Source organism: Embiotoca jacksoni, unplaced genomic scaffold (genome assembly GCF_022577435.1).
Source record: "Embiotoca jacksoni isolate LCO1_2020_lvr unplaced genomic scaffold, fEmbJac1.0.p SCAF_7, whole genome shotgun sequence".
Taxonomy (NCBI): Eukaryota; Metazoa; Chordata; class Actinopteri; family Embiotocidae; genus Embiotoca; species Embiotoca jacksoni.
In genome coordinates, this window is record NW_027185425.1 from 20,411,191 (window position 1) to 20,431,736 (window position 20,546).

Genomic DNA, 20,546 nt, shown 5'->3' on the forward strand with positions numbered 1-20,546 from the left:
GGTGAAATACTGAATGGAGGAAAAAAAAAACTTGAAACGAACAACCTGCTGTCACGTGACGGTAACATGTGGAAGCACCGGGTCAGATACCAACACAGGAACGTGGAGCGCTGCTTATTTTATTGATATTCAGAGGACATCAGCTGAGTCGGCGGTCCTCCAGTGTGGCAGATTGAGGACAGATTGCATTCACACTGCAAAGAGAATGTGGACACATGCGACTCAGACCACCTCTGAATGTGGTCTGAACAGATCGGATCTCAATGTGTCCTGGCTGAGTTCACACCTGAACTTTATCTGACCACCTGTGATCCGATCAACAGGACGGATCCGATTGGGTCTTGATGCCAGGTGTGTACAGGGTCAATCTCACCTCTAGTCTGGGTGTCTTATCAAACCATGTTTGTAGAGTGGCCCTCAACCAAAGTGGTATTTTAGACCCAGAGCTTTCCTTTGATGCCTGGTCGACCAAAATGGTTCAGTCTTGTTTTGTCCAACTGCGACATTTATCAAAGATGAGGTCATTCCTTTCATCTGCAGACTTCAGGTCATCCATGCTTTTATTTAATCTGGACCTGTTAATGCCCCGCACTCTATTCTGGCATCAGCAAACTAAACATCCAAAGACTGCAGCAGATACAAAAGTTGCCGCCAGGCTTCCAGGTCATACTAAGATAAGTGACCAGTTGTTTTCAATAACTCGTCAATACTCTAAAATCATGTTGTAGTTTATTAAACCACCTGTGTCTTCCGTTATAGATCTACTTTACTGCAATATGTTGGTCGTGGCAATCGCTAGAACCTAGTACCTGTACTTTCAATTTTAAATCAGTTAATCCAATTACCATTTCATTTATGCAACAGTATCCATAATAATCCATATTGGCTAAGTGAATTTCATTTAATTTTGAAATCATTCCTGTTAACTGACATGCATTGTTTCACAATAGTTGGATGCTTTCATTCTGCTGGTGGCCATCTAGAACACTGGTCTCATTGTGCATGTTCACACTAAACTGATTGGTTGTGGCTCATCATTCAATGTTTATTTTTCCTTCTGCAAAATCTGTATAGTGTGATTAAAGACCAGCGTCCTTGTTTCTTGGCCTGAGTAGTAAAGCTTCAAGGCTGTATTTTTATGTTGTCGCACATTCATCTCAACACCATCAAATCTCCATCGGGAATGAAAATATGTTTTGCTGGGATTCAACTGAAATCTTGAAAGACCCCTCCAGATATGTTTTATGTCATAAAGATATTCTGTGTCTTTTGGTTTTAAAAGATAAATCGCCGAATTGAAGCTCCTATTTAAAATATCTTCTTATCGATCTCTTAATCTATGAAAGATGTTGTTCATGACAAAAGTTTAACTTCTGGAGACGTCACCTAAAAGTCCATTCCCTGTTTATTTGCATGACGCTGCACATCACAAATTACCTGATCACAACGTGCTTCTTAATATTTCGAGTCAAACTACACACATCATTCTACACAGTGAAGTTTTAACATTCAAGAGTGACAATGAAACAGAAAGATTAACGTGGACCATTTTCACCCTGCGATCACCCGTCTCACCTGAACACTGAAGAGCTGCAGTAAACAATGGAGATGCTCCTTATTTAGCTCATGTCAATGACATTACAGCAGACACGCCACCATGCTGATGGCTTCATATAAACATGCAGTTACATAATGATGAAGACTCAAACTGGTCGTTCATTATAAACACAGCTGAACCGGGACCTCTGTGTACTCCATGTAAGAACTAAAGTCACAGCTGTAACTTCATGTGTAGTCTTTGCTTCCCATGACCACACTTTATTTTAGAACTAACAAACTCCGTTAGAAACAACAACGTTAAGTGCTGGACCTGAAGCCAGCTCACTCTGGGACGGCGGCAGGTTGTGAATATGTTTGAGATGGTTGATGTGTGACCGTTGTTTTGTGTCGATGAAACCCTCAGAGAGTGTGTTGCTGTTTATCTGATCCCTACAGTCTCCTGTGCTAAAGACCCAGACAATCACCATTTCAGACATCACCAACTCCCTAAGAGGAATTGTGACCTACAAGGACATCCCTTTAGTTCACACTGAAACCAAGACCATCACATACGAATCAGCACAGGTGAGGGGAACTCGGGGAATTTCACACTGAAGGACTAGATTAAACGCACTTAAACGTAGAGTCTCTTTTTTTCTTACATTACATTGTATGCAATGCAGAGTAATTTTAAGGCTGTGCTAGTACACCATCCATCCATCCATTATCTACACCCGCTGAACAGGGTTAATTTTGTTCCATTCACTGGGCGGGGACACAACATGTTTTTATGCATCTGTAAAAGTAAAACTGATACAATAAAAGTTTGTAAAATGTAAATAAAAAAAGAATGTGACAATTTATAACTCGCATAAACCCATATTTAATGGTAAAAAAGACCAAAGACCGTTGTTAGATATGATGGTACAGCGATGCATTAGTGAACATGGCATGGGTAGCTTGAACATCTGAATGATATATTCAGGTTTTGGAACAACATATGCTGCCATCCAGACAACGTCTCTTTCAGGGAAGGTCTTGTTTATTTCAGCAGAACAACATCCAACCACATTCTGCACGTATTCCAACAGCATGTCTCCGTAGCAGAAGAGTCCGCTGATAAACTGACCTCCTGCAGTCCAGACCTGTCAATCATTGAAAACATCTGGAGCATCAGGACATGAACAATACAACAAAGGAGACCCTGAACTGTTGAGCAGCTGAAATCCTATATCAGGCAATAATGGAACATTTCACTTTCAAAACTCCAGAAACTGGTCTCCTCAGTTCCCAAACATTTACAGAGTGTTGTTAAAAGAAGAGGTGATGCAACACAGTGGTAAACGTGATCCTGTCACAACTTTTTAGAGACTATTTTTTTTAGTGTTGCTGCCATCAAATTAAAAATAAGCATATATTTTTATAAAACAATAACATTTCTCTGTTTCAACATTTGATATGTTGTCTTTGGTCTATTTACAATTAAATATGAGTTTACATTATTCACAAATTACCACATTCTGTATTTATTTACATTTTACACAGCTTCATAACTTTTTTGGAAACAGGGTTGTAGTATGATCAAAGATAAATAAAAAAAAACTCAAATTGGGTGTTAAGATTTGGTATCAATGCATGTGCATGAGGTCCCATCATTTTGAAGGTGTCATAATGAATGGGCTTTAGAGGTTTATACAACTGTAACAAAATAATGTGCAATTAATCAAATCACCACAAACTAGCCGCCACACGGGTTACTGTGGAGGCAGAGCGGGTTGTTCACAAATCACATGGTTTAAACTCCAGTTCCTCCCATCCACATCTCAAAGTGTCCTCAGGAAACACTGGTAACCACTAGTTTCTCTCAATACTCAGACCAGAACATGCATGGTAGCTCACTGAATCTGTGGCCAGTAGTGAAGTACTTTGGATAAAGTTCTTTATAAATGCAGCCATTTACCATTTTACCATTTACATGAACCTGCAGCCTTTGGTTGTCCTGAGGGTCTGAGTGTCCAGGGACGTCGGTTCCCTGTAGTAAACCTGGTCAAAAAACTACATGAGTATAGCAGTAACATTAACAAAAGAGAAGAACCTAATATGTGTAAAAAAAAAAAAGAAAAAAAGTTGAACTTTGAATTTAAATCAATAATGAATATACAGATTTGATCTGCAAAGCAATGTCAACATAAGAGACATTTTGCTAAATATCAAAATCCATCTGTGGTTCAGTATAGCGCTCTGCTTCCAAGTAGGATTGAAATATTGTCTCTTACAATTATACAAATGACACTTAAACACATACAGTTGCCTCAGAAAGTCCTTAGACTGCTTTACTTTTGACACACTTGAGTATGTTCTAGATTTTATTTAAACTGATCTGCACTCCACAACCCATAATGATGTGAAAACGTGTTTTTTTTTAAACGTTTACTAATTTATTACGAAGACAAAAGCTGAAATCTCTCTTTAACAAAAGCATTCAGAGCCTTGATTCAGAAGGAGTTGGAGCCCTGTGAGCATCTGTGAGCTTCAGGTCTCCACAGATGTTTTGTAGGGTTGAAGTCTGCTTTGGTTGGACCACTCGAGGACAGTCAGATACACTGACCTCACCTCTGACCCTGCCATGATGCTGCCACCACCATGCTTCCTTGTATGGATAGTACTAGCAGGGGATGAGCAGCCCTGGTGTTTGCCAGACATATGCTTGCACCTCTGTTCAAACACTTATACATATCAGACCACAGAATATTTCTCCCCATGATCTTTAAAAACCATTTGATGAACTCCCATCTAACTACTTTACCATAAAGGCCCGTTTGATGGAGAGCTGCTGAGGTGGTGGTCCTTCAGGCAGGTTGTTCCCATCTCTGAAGAGGACTTCCTAATCTCTGTTCCTGTTGGGTTCATGGTGACCTTCCTGACCAAGGTCCCTTCTGCTCATTTACTCAGTTTTACCAGACGGTTGACTCTTTACAGACTCCTGTTGGCTCAAAACTTATTCCATGTCCCACAGCCCGGGTTCTCCACACTCAGGTTCATTAGAGCACTACAGAGACTTCTTTGGACTTGGTGGCTCGGATTTTGTCCAGACGTAATTGTCAACAATGCTTCCTCGATAGGTTTGATAAATCATTCAGGACCATTCCATGACAGAGAAACGCCCCAGTGTGGATGGTGGGAGCTTCTATACACCTGTGTGCTGTTCTGAACAATGTTTAATTCATCACATACGCCACAGGTTGACTCCAAAGAAGTTGTATACATGTGGAGGAAATACACCAAGCAGGATGCCTCTGGTCTCCGTTTATAGTGCCACTGCAAAGGATCTGAACACTTTTGTAAATGAGAGGTTTTAGTGTTTGATTTTTAATACATTTGTAAAAATGTCAAAAACAAATTTGGTCTTCGTAGTTATTTATTGACGGGAGGTTGATGGTAGAAAATGACACTTTAGTCATTTAAAATTACACTTTACAAAGCGACTGTTCAAATAAAAGAAAAGATTTAACTGAATGTGTTTAAAGCTTAAATAACCCTTAAAATGGTCCTCTCCCACAGCCTGTGGACAGCCTGGCAGAGAGGGAGTCAGGAGTGCTGTTGAGTGCCCAGACCATCACCTCTGAGACCATCAGTACCACCACCACCACCCAGATCACTAAGGTAACCTTACTAACCAACTCACAGGCAATAATACACATCAGTAGAGTGATTGAGGACCGTCCTCACTGGTGCGAGTGGTACTGACTCTTCGGGTCCAACCATCATCCATCAGTGAGGTCATCGTTGGTTTGTGAACGTTATGAAGCAATCAGACTGATCTGACCTGACGATACTACGTCCCGTCCACCAATAGCTGTAACCTGACTACACCACAGGCCTCTCAATCAAACAGACACGCCCCCAAAAACAGGTCTTTTTTAATCTTATTTTCTAATCAATGAGGGATAATTTTCAGATGGACCTCCAGAACACAGTGATTTTAGTGAATGATATACAGAAAACCTGTGAAGAAAGTTTATTGACTTTGTATTTGATGAGAGAACTTGAATGGGAGTCTATGGAGCCGGAGGCTTTTTGGACCCAACCTTTAGTGGCACTCGGTGGTATTGCAGTTTAAGACACTTCTGCATCGGCCTCTTTTTCAGACCCGGAAGCTACGAACACTTTTATAAACAGTATGTCTGTGCACTATTTAGGCACCTGCTGGACAGTGATGGAAAATGTTGGCGTGGGTGTGGCCTAAAGACACTTTGATACCATTCCAGATTATAAAAGGTAAATAAATGCAGGGGTAAACAGCAGGGCTGACACATTATACTCCTACATTATGCAAAGCATTATGGGAACTGTAGTTCCATGACTTGGAGCATTTCTGTCCATGCCCATGGTGTCAGATTTTACAAATCTTTGTTCTCAGTGAATGACCTCTGAATATAATTTCTGTAACAGGTTACAACAGGCCACAATATGAAGGCTTTATTGTATGTACCGTGCTCATCAGTGGCTCCACTGAGTGGAAGATCACCTGATCCTCTTCTCGTGTTCACACACATGCACAGAGCTGGGCGTGGTTTCAGTTAATTTAATGAACAAAACTGACATTCATCGTTCAGGAAGTCCCTCTCTGCTCTTCTTCTGTGGTGTCTTACATTGCCACCCACACTGCTTCAACATCAAGCGACAGTAATGTGCCTCTATAGATAAAACAAATATCATCCAACATGAATGTTATGATCACTGTTTTGGTTATGAGAGCAGTCTTCTCCGTGCTGTCATCACTCAGCAGTCACAGTGTTGGTGTTGTTACAACATACATGACAAGCATGACACACGTGATGTATCTCAACATGACCTGCTGCCAGTTTCATGATCTATTTTCAGTTGCTCTCCAATGTTTTAAAGACACCGCTTTACATAAACAGTATTGAATGTCTCGCATACATACATGTTCCATCACATCATGCACCTTGTTTCCATCCCGGAGGAGCACACCTGTGTTACAAGGTGATCTCAGGTCAGACCGCTTGCTGCTCATGTGGACTCTGTTGTCATCTGAAGGTTTCTCAGGCGGATAATGAAGATGGATTCTGGTTTTTACGTTTCTTACAGCTCATATTTCAGCTTGTGTGGTGTCTCTGTTGTAGACGGTGAAAGGAGGGATCTCTGAGACCCGCATTGAAAAGAGAATCGTCATCACTGGAGACACTGAAATTGATCATGACAAGGTGAGCAATTTAAATGAACGAAGAAGAGAAGTATGTTTTCACTGCTTCGTCGTTCCCACTGAATGATGTGATTATGTTTTCCTCAGAGCTGTGAGCTCCTGGTTCAACTGTCTTAGCTGCTTGAAATGCAGATCAGTCACGCTGGAAGGATTTGTAGACATAAATCTATTCCACATGTCATTTTAATAAGGTTCAAATGAACTAGCAGGGATTGTTGTCCTTCACTCTTCAGGCTCTCGCTCAGGCCATCAAAGAGGCCAAAGAGCAGCACCCTGATATGTCCGTTACCAAAGTGGTTGTGCACCAGGAAACAGAGATCACCCCAGAGTGAGACGGACTGATCCCTCAGAAGGTGAGTGTAACCCTGAACACACACCACTCACTCTCACCAAACACTGCTTGCTAGCATTAGCATCCTAACTACTTCCAGCTTAATTGCTTCATTGCCCTTTTTTACAGTCTCGTAACGAGTGTCGTTCTCTTCAACTCTATAAATTTCACCTGTGTCCACCTGCTGCTCTGCTGCTCTGTGAGCCGCAGCCCAAACACAGCAGAGCAGACAGAAACAGACTGGAGCGACTTTCAGTGACAGAAAACTGCATGAGCAGCTCTCATACTGAGCTGAACTGAAACAGGTGTAAAAGGAATGAGACAAGTACTTGGCTGGAACCAGTATCCGGTACGGATAAGGTACTTTGGACGAGTACGATTATCGTCAGAGTAAACGTGTCAATATCCATGTTGATAAAGGCTTCTAACAGACACTAGCTGTGTGCACACATCTACACAGTAAGCCCCCCCCCCCCCCCCCCCCCCCCCCTTACAGAGACTGTAGCTCTGCTACTTCCTCGTTAAGATACCTTCACTCAACTGACCGCTTTCACTGAGAATATAGTAAAAGGCTGACTGCATATTTGAGTGTGGACTGTTTGCATAAATCACAGAGCTTCCCACCGTCAGTTTATTTAATAAAGTAATAAAACCAGGCTAACGATCAACCCCACCCACACACACACACACACGCACATTATTTGCTGAACAAAGTTCAGTAGGGCCCGAGCACCGAAGGTGCAAAAGCCCTATTGTTATCAAAGGAATTATTATTCTCCTTCCTTATTTTTCTCTGCAAAGAACTGCATTTTTGGAGACTTTATCATCTTCAAAAACTCATGAAAGTTGGTACACGTGTCTCACGGCAAAAAAATGTGCCCTACACAGATGCCCCGGCGGCTACATTTACGTACATGCACAAAATTTGGTGGACACGTGTGTCACACCTAGACGTTCAAAAAAAGTTACATTGCACCATTACGTTAACTCAACAGGAAGTCCACCATTTTTGCCGATTCACACATTATACTTTGTCGAACTCCTCCTAAAAATTTGTTGGACCGACTTGAAATTTAGGCAGTGCACTCTTAACATGTTTGGGATTAAAAGTTGTTAAAAGAATTTGTTTTCGTCGATGGGTGTGCCCCTGGCGTGGCAGCCATTTTTAACTGGCGATGTGGCAAACTTTGATGTTTGTTGCCGTGACACAGGAAGTTGATGTTTAAGGTCAAAGAATGCTTGAAACCTCACAAAACGTGTCACATACATCCGGCGTGGTGAGACGATACATCTGATGTGTTTTGTGAGTGGGCGTGGCCAAACGGCTCACTAGCGCCCCTAAACTGCAGCCCCGGCACCTAGTTTTACCTACATGCACCAAATTCATTGGACACATGTATCACACCGAGATGTACAAAAAAGTCTCTTGGCATCATGAATTTGTTTTCGGCGATCGGTGTGCCCATGGTGTGGCGGCCATTTTGAGCATCTTACCATGACACTAAAAGTGAATATATATGTACATATTCCGATCTTCCTCAAACATTACATCTTTGATAACAGTCCCACTCTGAAGACACCTGTATGGTAATATTCACTCATAGTCATAGCGCCCCCTGCTGGAGACACGAAATGAAAACGAAATTTTAAACTGCATGCAGGGATATGCGGGCCCTCGCACACTGCACGCCGGGGAGACGTGCAGCACGCGAGGGCCCGCATATCACTGCTTGCAGTTTTAATTATTATTATGATTAAATTTGTTATATGACAAGCCTGACCATTTTTCTCAGTGTAGCTCAGCAATAACAATAAATATAGCCACTTTTATAAATAAAACTCATTCTGTCAATAGTTTTCTTATAAATAATACATTTAGCAATTTCTGATCAACCCATATTAATCTCAGGCTTAAATGAAAAACTTCTCATTACTTCCAACCCACTTTTTATCTAAGCACCGCCCACTTCCAGATAAAGCCCCACCCCAACTGAGTACAGGTAGGATACAGATAGTTTAGTTGGTTCAACAGATAGAGATAATGGTGTGCTCATCCCTACTAAGTAAATAAATAATAGTTACAGGACATAACTGCAGTTCTATAAGTACATTCATGTTTTATACTCCTGGGTGGAAAATAGCGACTGCTGTAGGGTGTGTGTGAAAACACTGACAGGCTGCAGCAGTTTAACTCAGGACAGGTGGCTAACGAGAGCAGATGGAAGGAGCTCAGAGGGAAAACATGTACACAAATAAATGCCATTATTTCTCCTCACTGTTCGGTTCGCTCAGCATCGTCTCAGTTCTTGACACAAGAGTTATCAAGGTCATCCATAATGAATAATGACATGAAATAAAAAGTGGAAATAGGTTTAAAATTTAGATGAGCTGATACTATTTACATTTGAAGATGATTATGGGATAGTTATGACTCAAGCACAAATTATACTACCAGTTTGAATGTTAATGATACTGTGGCTCCAGGCCTGTATTAAAGAAGTGTATTACATTCACATAAGAAAAAAAAAAAGTGATTTACGAGATCCAGATGTTGTATTTATGAGAAAAGATAAGCTGCTGCCACTACTACTGCAAAATTAGAAAGATTATAGAACAAGTAGCTCCGCCCCAGAGATCTGATTGGTCAACTGAACATTGGACAGCCCACCCTGCTCATCACTAGAAATATCACTCAACCGTTTCCATGGCAACATTCTAACTATCTGCGCTGCAGGCTGTGAGGTCAGAGTTTCCCCTGGTTGAAGAGAGACCAGAGGTGTGACTTTATAAATGGCTACATACCTCTCTGCTGAAACTTCCTGAGTGGCCTCTTCAGAGGCTCTTTCTGATAGCTCTGCTCGTGGTAGCGTAGACTCTGCTCCCTCTGACACAAGAAATCTGATCTGAGCCAGCAGAGATGGAGATGCTTCTGCAGAAATCTGAATGGGAATCACATTTCAAATGTGGTTTGGATCTGGATTGCAAAATGCACATTTAACATGTTTTTTTTTTTGGGGGGGGGGGGGGCTTTTCAGACTTTCAAAAATAAATCTGGATACAGTGTGGATATGACAAAAATCCAATCAGTTGTCAGTCTGAACATAGTAAATCCAATACAGGCAGATTGCAGTTTCAAACTCATTAAAAACTACAGTGCCCATTTGCACAGTTTCATTTTCTTCATAAATCTGCCCTAGAATGACTCAGAGAGTGAAGGAGACATGGGGGTGATCATTATAACAAGCACCATGCCCATTAAAAGCTGTATGCACTGCGGAAGAGTAGACGGGATGTATGGAAATATTTTGCTCAGCTATGAAACGAGGTCGTTGAGCAGTGTGAGGTAAGTTAAATGCTGATGCCCATGTGGCTTTCATTGCGCCCCTGTTTATGTGCTGCTGAAGGGTCCTTGCTAGAAGCCTGCTGCTGTTTAGTCGGCTGGCAGGCTGGTATGTAAACACAGCAGCTCTACCTCCCAGTCTGCCTGGAGGGAGAGGGGTCTGAAGCCCTCAGTGCTGCCTGACAGACAGACCTGAAAGGCATGAGGAGCATCGCCAACACAAAGCTGCCGAAGTAGTAAAATCAGTCGTAACAGTGGTCTTGTAACACAATCTGAGGCCGTAGTTTGTCCGTTAGCAAACTTGTCAGCAGGCCTGTTCTACTGTAGAGAAAGAACAAGGTGGTGGAATTTATTACAGCTTTATACCAGCAGGCCACCTACACTGAGAGAACGTCTCTCCTCCTCTGTTGAATCTGGAAGCGCTGTTGTAAAGTCTTCTGAAACCTGCTGCACCACCAGCTCGTCTACTTCGATCCTCAGAGAGAAACTTGTAGAGCAGCAGGGGACTCCGTCCTGTCTGTCAGGCAGCACTGAGGGCTCCAACGCTCCACACAGCTGGAATATTCAATCGACTTCACTGTGTTTACATCAGTGGAGTCTGAGTCTCATTCCTCAAACCCAAACGCCATATCTTTTATAAGAGTCCCATTTCTTTATGTTCCTCCTGTCCAGCACAGACGGGCTCATTACAGTGTTTTACATGCAGGAACATTCACTCTAACCTGGAAACTCCAAAGTACAAGCCTGTTTCCATCACAGCTGGGGCGCTGAGTAAATGAAAAGAAAAACACAATGGCTTGGTTTGTAAACCATGTGAACACATATTGAATTAAAAATGGACCAAAGACAACATATTGAATGTTGAAACTGAGAAATATTATTGTTTTATGAAAAAGTAATGCTTATTTTGAATTAATAATTAATGATTTGATTTTGCCAGCAACAGGTTTCAAAAACATTGTGACAGGCTCAACTAAAGACTGATAAAGTTGTGTAATGCAAAAAAAAACCACCTTGCAAAACCAGTATTTTCATTTCTCTATCAATCGATAATTTCCTATCTAATATCAATTATTTATGAGCTGGTTTCCCCAGAGGTTTATACAACTTTGTTCTGCCTCTACACCAGCAGCAGCATTATGTTTTGGGGTTTCATATTTTTCTATTGAACGTAATATGTCAGGAAGCCTTGACGGAGTTTCTTCATATTTGGCACAAACGTTGCCTCAAAGATGAACTGATGAGGTTTTGATGGTCAAGGGTCACTGTGACCTCACAACATGTGGTCAGATCCTGAGTGTGTCGCACTCATCTTGAGTGTCCACCTACAAACTTTCCTGATTGTATAGATCTGCTCTGCTGTCGGGTTCAATATTTGTGGGAAATGTTTAAGAAGTTGATGCTTATTTGCAGCAACATCCATATTTGAAGCATCGTCTGCTGTCATGGCAACAACTCTGTGTTCCATCAGAATCCGATTAATTGTCAGAGCGTGAGAACACAGACAGGAGCTGGGTCTCAAACGGCGTACTAACACTCACACCAGTATGGAACTATACATCACTGGCCAAAAGTTTTGAGAATGACATAAATATAAATTTTCACAAAGTCTGCTGCCTCAGTTTTTATGATGCCAATTTGCATATACTCCAGAATGTTATGAAGAGTGATCAGATGAATTGTAATTAATTGCAAAGTCCCTCTTTGCCATGAAAATGAACTTAATCCCCCAAAAAACATTTCCACTGCATTTCAGCCCTGCCACAAAAGGACCAGCTGACATCATGTCAATGATTCTCTCATTAACACAGGTGAGAGTGTTGACGAGGACAAGGCTGGAGATCACTGTCATACTGATTGAGTTAGAATAACAGACTGGAAGCTTTAAAAGGAGGGTGGTGCTTGAAATCATTGTTCTTCCTCTGTCAACCATGGTTACCTGCAAGGAAACACGTGCAGTCATCATTGCTTTGCACAAAAAGGGCTTCACAGGCAAGGATATCGCTGCCAGTAAGATTGCACCTAAATCAACCATTTATCGGATCATCAAGAACTTCAAGGAGAGAGGTTCAATTGTTGTGAAGAAGACTTTAGGGTGTCCAAGAAAATCCAGCAAGCGCCAGGACCGTCTCCTAAAGTTGATCGAGCTGCGGGATCGGGGCACCACCAGTGCAGCTTGCTCAGGAATGGCAGCAGGCAGGTGTGACTGCATCTGCACGCACAGTGAGGCGAAGACTTTTGGAGGATGGCCTGGTGTCAAGAAGGGCAGCAAAGAAGCCACTTCTCTCCAGGAAAAACATCAGGGACAGACTGATATTCTGCAAAAGGTACAGGGATTGGACTGCTGAGGACCAGGGTAAAGTCATTTTCTCTGATGAATCCCCTTTCCGATTGTTTGGGGCATCCGGAAAAAAGCTTGTCTGGAGAAGAAAAGGTGAGCGCTACCATCAGTCCTGTGTCATGCCAACAGTAAAGCATCCTGAGACCATTCATGTGTGGGGTTGCTTCTCAGCCAAGGGAGTGAGCTCACTCACAATTTTTGCCTAAGAACACAGCCATAAATAAAGGACGGTATCAAAACATCCTCCGAGAGCAACTTCTCCCAACTGTCCAAGAACAGTTTGTTGATGAACAATGCCTTTTCCAGCATGATGGAGCACCTTGCCAGAAGGCAAAAGTGATAACCAAGTGGCTCGGGGAACAAAACATTGAAATTTTGGGTCCATGGCCAGGAAACTCCCCAGACCTTAATCCCATTGAGAACTTGTGGTCAATCCTCAAGAGGCGGGTGGACAAACAAAAACCCACAAATTCTGACAAACTCCAAGCATTGATTATGCAAGAATGGGCTGCCATCAGTCAGGATGTGGCCCAGAAGTTAATTGACAGCATGCCAGGGCGAATTGCAGAGGTCTTGAAAAAGAAGGGTCAACACTGCAAATATTGACTCTTTGCATAAACTTAATGTAATTGTCAATAAAAGCCTTTGACACTTGTGAAATGTTTGTAATTATACTTCAGTATACCATAGTAACATCGGACAGAGATAAAAACACTGAAGCAGCAAACTTTGTGAAAACCAATACTTGTGTCATTCTCAAAACTTTTGGTCAAGGCTGTAGAGTCTACTATACTAGAGTGTATTATACTAGAGTGTACTATATGGACGTGTACTATACTAGAGTGTACTATACTAGAGTGCACTATATGGAGGTGTACTTTACTAGAGTGTACTATACTAGAGTGTATTATACTAGAGTGTACTATATGGAGGTGTACTATATGGAGGTGTACTATGTGGAAGTGTACTATATGGAGGTGTACTATATGGAACTGTACTCTATGGAGATTTACTATATAGAAGTGTACTATATGGAAGTGTACTATATCGTAGTGTACTATATGGAGGTGTACTATATGGAAGTGTACCATATAGAGGTGTACTAAATAGAAGTGTACTATACAGAGGTGTACTATACTAGAGTGTACTATATGGAAGTACTATATGGAGGTGTACTATAGGGAATTTTACTATATGGTAATGTACTATATGGAAGTGTATTATATGATAGTGTACTATATGGAAGTGTACTATACAGAAGTGTACTATATGGAAATGTACTATACAGAGGTGTACTATATGGAAGTGTACTATATGTCTTCACAACATGTATCATGTGGATCCAGACAGGCATGGGTGTTATCTGCAAAGTGACTGGTTGGCAGAGGTATACAATTCTAGTAATTCTTCTTTTTATTTCCTCTTATTTTCACTCTGGTGTTCCCCTCTCTGTTCAAGTATCTGATGTTGTTTGTGTTGCAGTCTGAAACATGAAGGTTTGGCTGTTAAAACTCACTAAATATATATCTTTCTCTTCGTCCATCCGTCCATGTTTCAGCCCTTTCAGCTGCCCCCTCTTCCTCCTTCTTTTAGTCTCATCACACCATCTTACCTCAGCACCCCCGGCCATCAACCCCCGCCTGCCCTGCCTTCGACATGACCCTCCGGCCACATCAGAGGGAACCAGCTTCAACGTTCAACAATGAACTTTAACCTCCATGAGTGTGAGGTTTGAACTGAAGGAAACTGAGTCACCAGAAAATTCCCAAGAACCCTCCTGGAATTTCCCACAATCTCCCTCTTGTTCCATTTACTGCCAAAAGAGTGATGCTGGAGTTATACATAAAAAAAAATATCTTTTTTAAAGAGAGAAAAAGAAAATAAAGTACAGCATTTGTGGATTTATTCTTCTCCAGTTTGTGTGGAGATTTTAAGGAAAAAAAAAAATCAAGGGCATTTGGTCTTTTAATCTTGAGATTACTGGTACTTTATTTTTCTACAGTTTTTCTTACCATCAGAATTGGCTTTCAGTAACTTGGATGTCAAGTGTTTTTTAACTGTGTTTCAAACAACAATCACAAAGGGATTGTGGGTGATTTTTCTTGGGATTGTGCACGTTGGGACTCAAGGATCCCTCTCTAATTTTAGCACGAGTTTGGTGTCATTTCTTGTACAGTAAATATTTTATTTTCCCTCTCAATGTGAACAAATATTTTTTCAATTTATTTATAAACGTGTTGATTTTATCAGCGGGGGAGGGGACGTTTACGCCGTCCAACTGATTTGAAGTTCTGCTTTAATTATTTGTTGAGTTTGATTGTTTTAGCTGTTGTTGTTGTTGTTGTTGTTGTTGTTGTTGTTGTAGTGCTTGTGTCACTAGGACGCAGCTTTATCAGGACCACAGACAGCAGTGTACTGAAATAATCCTTTCTTTATTTATTGCCACCGTCCATGTGTTTTACGTTTTAGATATCCTCAGCACTGTATGTGACTTCATGATTTTGTACTGAGAGTATTCCAGTCATTTAATCCAGTTTTAGTTCTTTCTACTGAGCATGACATCAGCATCCACAGCGTTCCTGCATCGGTTTGTACTTTTCTACCTGAGGGCAGTGTGTACTCATCCAGACAGATGGCGGTTAAATGAGCTCGGGAGGGCAGCTGCATCATTAAACTGTAAATGTTTTGAATTTCATTGTCTCACTCAATCAGAGTAGTTTACATTCATGTTTGTGATTTCATTCTAATCTGATCAGGGTTTACTTCGATTGACACCACTGTCACGACAACACATGGATGAGGTTATATCTCCTTAATTTACTTCATGAAACTAGTTCTAAAATGAAGATGTCTGAAGATGTGAGCCACGTGAAACATGGTTATTATTTTCATCGCTTTATTCATCATTTATATCGGATGAAATGATGACATACTGTCTGACTTTGAGCTCTGTAAAGAAGCCAACAGTCTGGAAGAGGATACATGAAGATAAATCCACCGGTTCTTATCCCAGAGTGTCACATACTTCTGTTTTATTAAAGCCCGCTGGGGTCTAAAGATGCACACAACCTTTCCTTTGACATCCCACTGATACACGTTAGGTGCCTTAACTTTAGGCAACAAAACCTGTTGGTCAGGTTCAGGAACAGATTGTGGTTTGGGTACATCTCATAAGTCATATGTGTGAAGTAAAAGCCACTATTATGAAAATACGACCCAAATGGTAAAAAACAACAGCGTTATCAGTTGGTTCTGACATATGTCATTTACAGGATTTTGGTCTGGATTTTTTGCACATTAAACTGTAAAAATTATCGATGGTCAGTTTAGATCAAACAGAAAAAGAAAACAGACCAAATAAACATGCCTGCTCTCAAATCAAATACAATAATTATGGACCATCATTTATTATGAATAAATGTGTGGAATATAACAAAATATACTGTTGAATGTGGAAGCGTGTGACATACAGACTTAAAATATGTATTTTGTGTTTCTCAGCTAATCAGAAGTGAAACTATCAGAGCATTTTACTGACCACTAAACAGCATATTACAGTAAATTAAAATGTAAAGTATTAATCAGTCATTGATCTTGCCACCAAACATGATTGTTTTAGTATTTTGAGCTTGATTTGTTTTAAATTGAGTGTTTTGCCAGAAGTGTGTGTATCAGCTGAAGCCTCGCTGCTTCTCACTGTTTTCCTCATTCATGTCTTCTACTTTCTCCATGTTCTTTACTTCACGTTTGCATTTTCATGTTTTCTTTCTCTTCTGTCTCTTCTCTTCTGCCCAATATCTCAATTTTAAAATCTGTTAAAACATCCAACTCTGTTAGTGTTATTATCAACTTATTCTTATGGAGAATTCGGTTATGAGCTGCAGAGTTACTGTGATGTTAACTTAAATTATTCATCAGAAAAAAGGCTGATAAACTGAACAGTTCAAATATTTTGTAAAAATACCTCAGAACTTGATTATTTTGTTGATTTAAGTGTTCATTGTATTACCTGTATTCCTGTAACATTGGGTTGATAATCCACATACTGTAATTATCAGTATGAAAGCTGCATACTGCTGGAATCTCTGTCAGATTTAATATTCAGTGAAGTGAAAGAAGGAACAAGGAGAGAAGAGACAGGAAGATTAGTGATGGAGAAATTCATAACACAAAGTGAAGCAGGTGAAACTGCAACAACATCTGAAGAAAAACATGAAGACAGATTCAGAGGCAGGAGAAATATGATGGTAGCAAAGTAGGAAATTAGTAAATTCATATTTCCTAAAAACATCATCTAAATTTAAACATAAGACGAGAACCTGCTGACTGATTTTTTTGTTACGATAGAAACTAACATTAAACTATAAAAATGCAATGTTTTTATGCTGTTTAATGGTGTTTTTTCTGTGATAATGTTTGTACACAGCTGGATTAGCTGAGAAACACAAAGTGACATTTGATTGTTAGTGTATAAACACAAACAACTATTTTGTTGAGATTTGATTTTGTCCAGATTTTTCTTTTATCCGTATTATATTGTTAGTTTAATAGTTTAGTTCAGTCATGACAATACAACTCATTCAAAGTTCATGTAGCTGGTTTACCACGGTAGTTTTTAAACTGGAAACTGGAGTGCTGACATACGTGGACGCAAGTCTTTACATTACATTTATAATATTATAACAATACGTACGTCTAGGAGGCCAAAGTTAACCTCTTTAGTACACACTGCCCGTTCACACCACACATATCACAGTCCATACTTCACATAGATTTTATGTTGTGTTACTTTTGAAACATGATGCTTTCCTTTTTACTAAATCTTCTGTAAAGTCCTCCCAGCTGATTGTAGTTCTTTCACCGTGTTGTCATCTTTTTTCTCATTTGGAAGTACTTCCTTCATTGTGAACCTTCACGTCAGCATCACAGGAAGACATGTAAAGAGCACCATGCACAAAATAAACAGTAATGTAGACATTGTATTTTATCTTCTTCTGTGTCGGTCTCATTCTTTGGAAACATTTAAGTATATTTTACTCAGAGAGTGAAGAACAAGACAAAATGTCCCACACATGAATACAGTGTGTTTCAACAGAGCCAGCCTGAGTCAGGAATCTCATTCAATAGTTTTCAAATAATTAGTAATTGAAAGGAAAGCTTGTTGGTTCGAATACCTTTTCATGTCATTTAAACATCTAAATCCATTATTTTTAATCTCAGAATCTACTTATTTAAAAAGCAGGAAAGCTTTTCGATGTCACCGACAGGCTGTAGAATCCCCTCCATCCCACAATATGAAAATGGAGGACGGAACAAACATACAGGTGGTTTTGCTCTTCTGAAGAGCTTCTCAGCAGAGGGGCTACAAAGGTTGACCTCAGGATGTGAGCAGGTCATGTTCTTCCTCTGAGGAGCACCAATGAGCTCATTAATATTAAAATAGTCATCTTCTGCTAGTTTGAAGTTGGTGGAACACCAGCAGGAAGTTCAGAGTACCACAGAAATAAAGAGACACCAGCATAATACACATCAAATATCTGAACTATATGCCATTCATCTTCTTCTATATTGGGTTTTATAAGTTTGCCACTGGAATACAGGATTTGCAGAGACCACAACAATGACATCATAGAAAGTATGAATGTACACAGTAAATGCAACAGAAACCTATTAGGTTTTGGTTTTGGTAGAAGTCAGTCCCTCCAGGATTTCACAGTTTTTCTGTGATTGTTATGATCAAAAATGTTTGATTCTGTGGTGGATTTTCTGAAAAATTGCGATATAATTTGAAGTTTTAAGTGAGTTTTTTGCAGAAAATTGCAGGAATTAAACAAAATTGCAAGTTGAGAAAGAAAAAAAACGTTTTTTTTAAACACTACCTGATAAAGGAATAAATATGTGATAAATTCCTGTGATAATAATCATGCTGCACATCATATAAATATTTTAGTTCTAATCTTTATTTATTCATTTATTGAATTTAGAGAACCATGGAGCTAAAAGTTACTAAAACTTGCTAAAAGCTGCATATGTTTCCAGAACAGACGGTCTGTGACTGGAATATAGAAACAAGGACTACATCAGCTGTCAAAATAAGAGCTTTAGATGTTGTTTAATTCATGTTCATTCAACACATAGACCTGCTGGATGAAACAAACAAAGAGACGTCTCTGACAACTGGACGTGTGGAGAAAACTCATTTAACATAAAGTAATATGGAATCGCTTCCTGTGATAATAAAAATTTAATTAGATCATTTTAATGTCACGTCTTGTTCCGGTTTCCTCCGGTGCTCAAAGTTTGTTTTGGTGATGGAAACAGGAGCTGAGTCTTTCTGGTTGGAAATATTTTTGGTAATAAAATGAGTTTTGTTTGTAAAAATGTAATTTATGCTATTAATGCTTTCTGATGACAATGTTTTTTGCTGGAATTTTTGGGAATTTAAAAAAAATTGCAAGCTCCCACAAATTTGGCAAAGTTTACTTGAATTTGCATTATTTGTAGTGATCACAAAGAGGGACTGAGAAGTTTAGAGGATGTGGCCAAATGTCACCTTTACTATGAGAGATAATCCTGTGGGGGACATGAGAGCTGTCATTGGGACTGTGGAGGACTCTCCACCTACCGCTGCCTCTCCTGATTAGGATTGTTCACTGGAACACTGCGTCACTGAGTTCTGTTCACACTGAGCAACTCTCATGTCTGTGCTGCTCAGGACTTCAAACAGCTCATTTATACTGAAGCTGTAAATGCAGCAGCTGTCGTGGAGCTGAGTGTGAATCAGAGTTCAGTGGAAACGCATGACAGTTTAATCCAAAATAGGTCCCTGTCAAATCAACACAAAATAATGAGTTATGAGCCTTTAAGTGAGTATAAAGTTATTTTTATGTAAGTTTCACCGTTTCAAAGTTATCAACTTTGTAGCTGATTGATAGTTGAAGCTTGAACTTCAAAGTAGCTCACTGCCTGTTTTCCACAACATTAAATCAATAATCCACAACTGCCGTAATTAACACTAAAGAAGTGTGAGTTCCGCTTGATGCTCTGTCATTTTTCAGAAGGGATCTTTTGTTTTGGGTTGCAGAGATGAGAAGAGACAAAGGAGAGGGGGAAAAAAATCAGAGGAGACACAAACACTGAGAAAATAAAATAGTTGTACCTGTTTTAAGATATAAAGAAGAAACTGAAGTAGAAAAAGAAAAAGAGAACCAGCTGCGGATTTATGTGAGCTAGAAATAACGACGGTAGAAAAGTGTTCAGGGCAAACTTCTGGATCTTCAGATATAAGTTAAATCCAAATAAATTCCAAATTGGACCAGATTGTAAATGGATTTAAAAAGGGATTAACACTTTAAAACAACTATTATACTGCATAGTTTTCTTTTGCTGTTTAAGGAAAAGGTAATTGTAGAATAATCTGTAAAATGTCTCAATCAGATGAATGTGTTCCATTATTCTACTAAATTCTAAACTCATATCTTCAATAAACATGATTTACATCGTGTCATTCATGGGTGATTTTGAAATAGACATTTATGTCTATTTGTGTGCATTTGTTGGTTTGATCTTTTAATCAGGACTACTGTTAACGAAAAGCAGCAACACTTCTTAAACTGGCTGACCAAAGCATAAAAATCTCCTGCACTTACACCAAGACACTCGCTAGTATTTTTGATATTTACTGTGTATGTGGCAGTTTACATGGTTATATCTGTAAGTACCCATTTAATCACAGGTATTTTTAATTATATTAAAATGCAAGATGGTA

The 20,546-nt window shown here is 39.8% G+C and overlaps 1 protein-coding gene across 5 annotated transcripts in view; it reads left to right on the forward strand.

The window, feature by feature from the left end:
• Nucleotides 1-17,765, forward strand: part of epb41a (erythrocyte membrane protein band 4.1a) — an 80,947-nt gene extending 63,182 nt beyond the window's left edge. For 3 of the 5 annotated variants that reach the window (XM_069176212.1, XM_069176200.1, XM_069176202.1), the window contains 5 exons: nt 1,996-2,124; nt 5,101-5,202; nt 6,687-6,767; nt 7,000-7,119; nt 14,337-17,765. In XM_069176212.1, the coding sequence (XP_069032313.1) occupies nt 1,996-2,124; nt 5,101-5,202; nt 6,687-6,767; nt 7,000-7,098 (411 nt within the window). In that variant the 3' untranslated portion in view covers nt 7,099-7,119; nt 14,337-17,765. The remainder of the gene's footprint in view (nt 1-1,995; nt 2,125-5,100; nt 5,203-6,686; nt 6,768-6,999; nt 7,120-14,336) is intronic. The other 2 variants (XM_069176203.1, XM_069176206.1) reach the window with 2 other exon arrangements.
• Nucleotides 17,766-20,546: the final 2,781 nt, after the last annotated feature.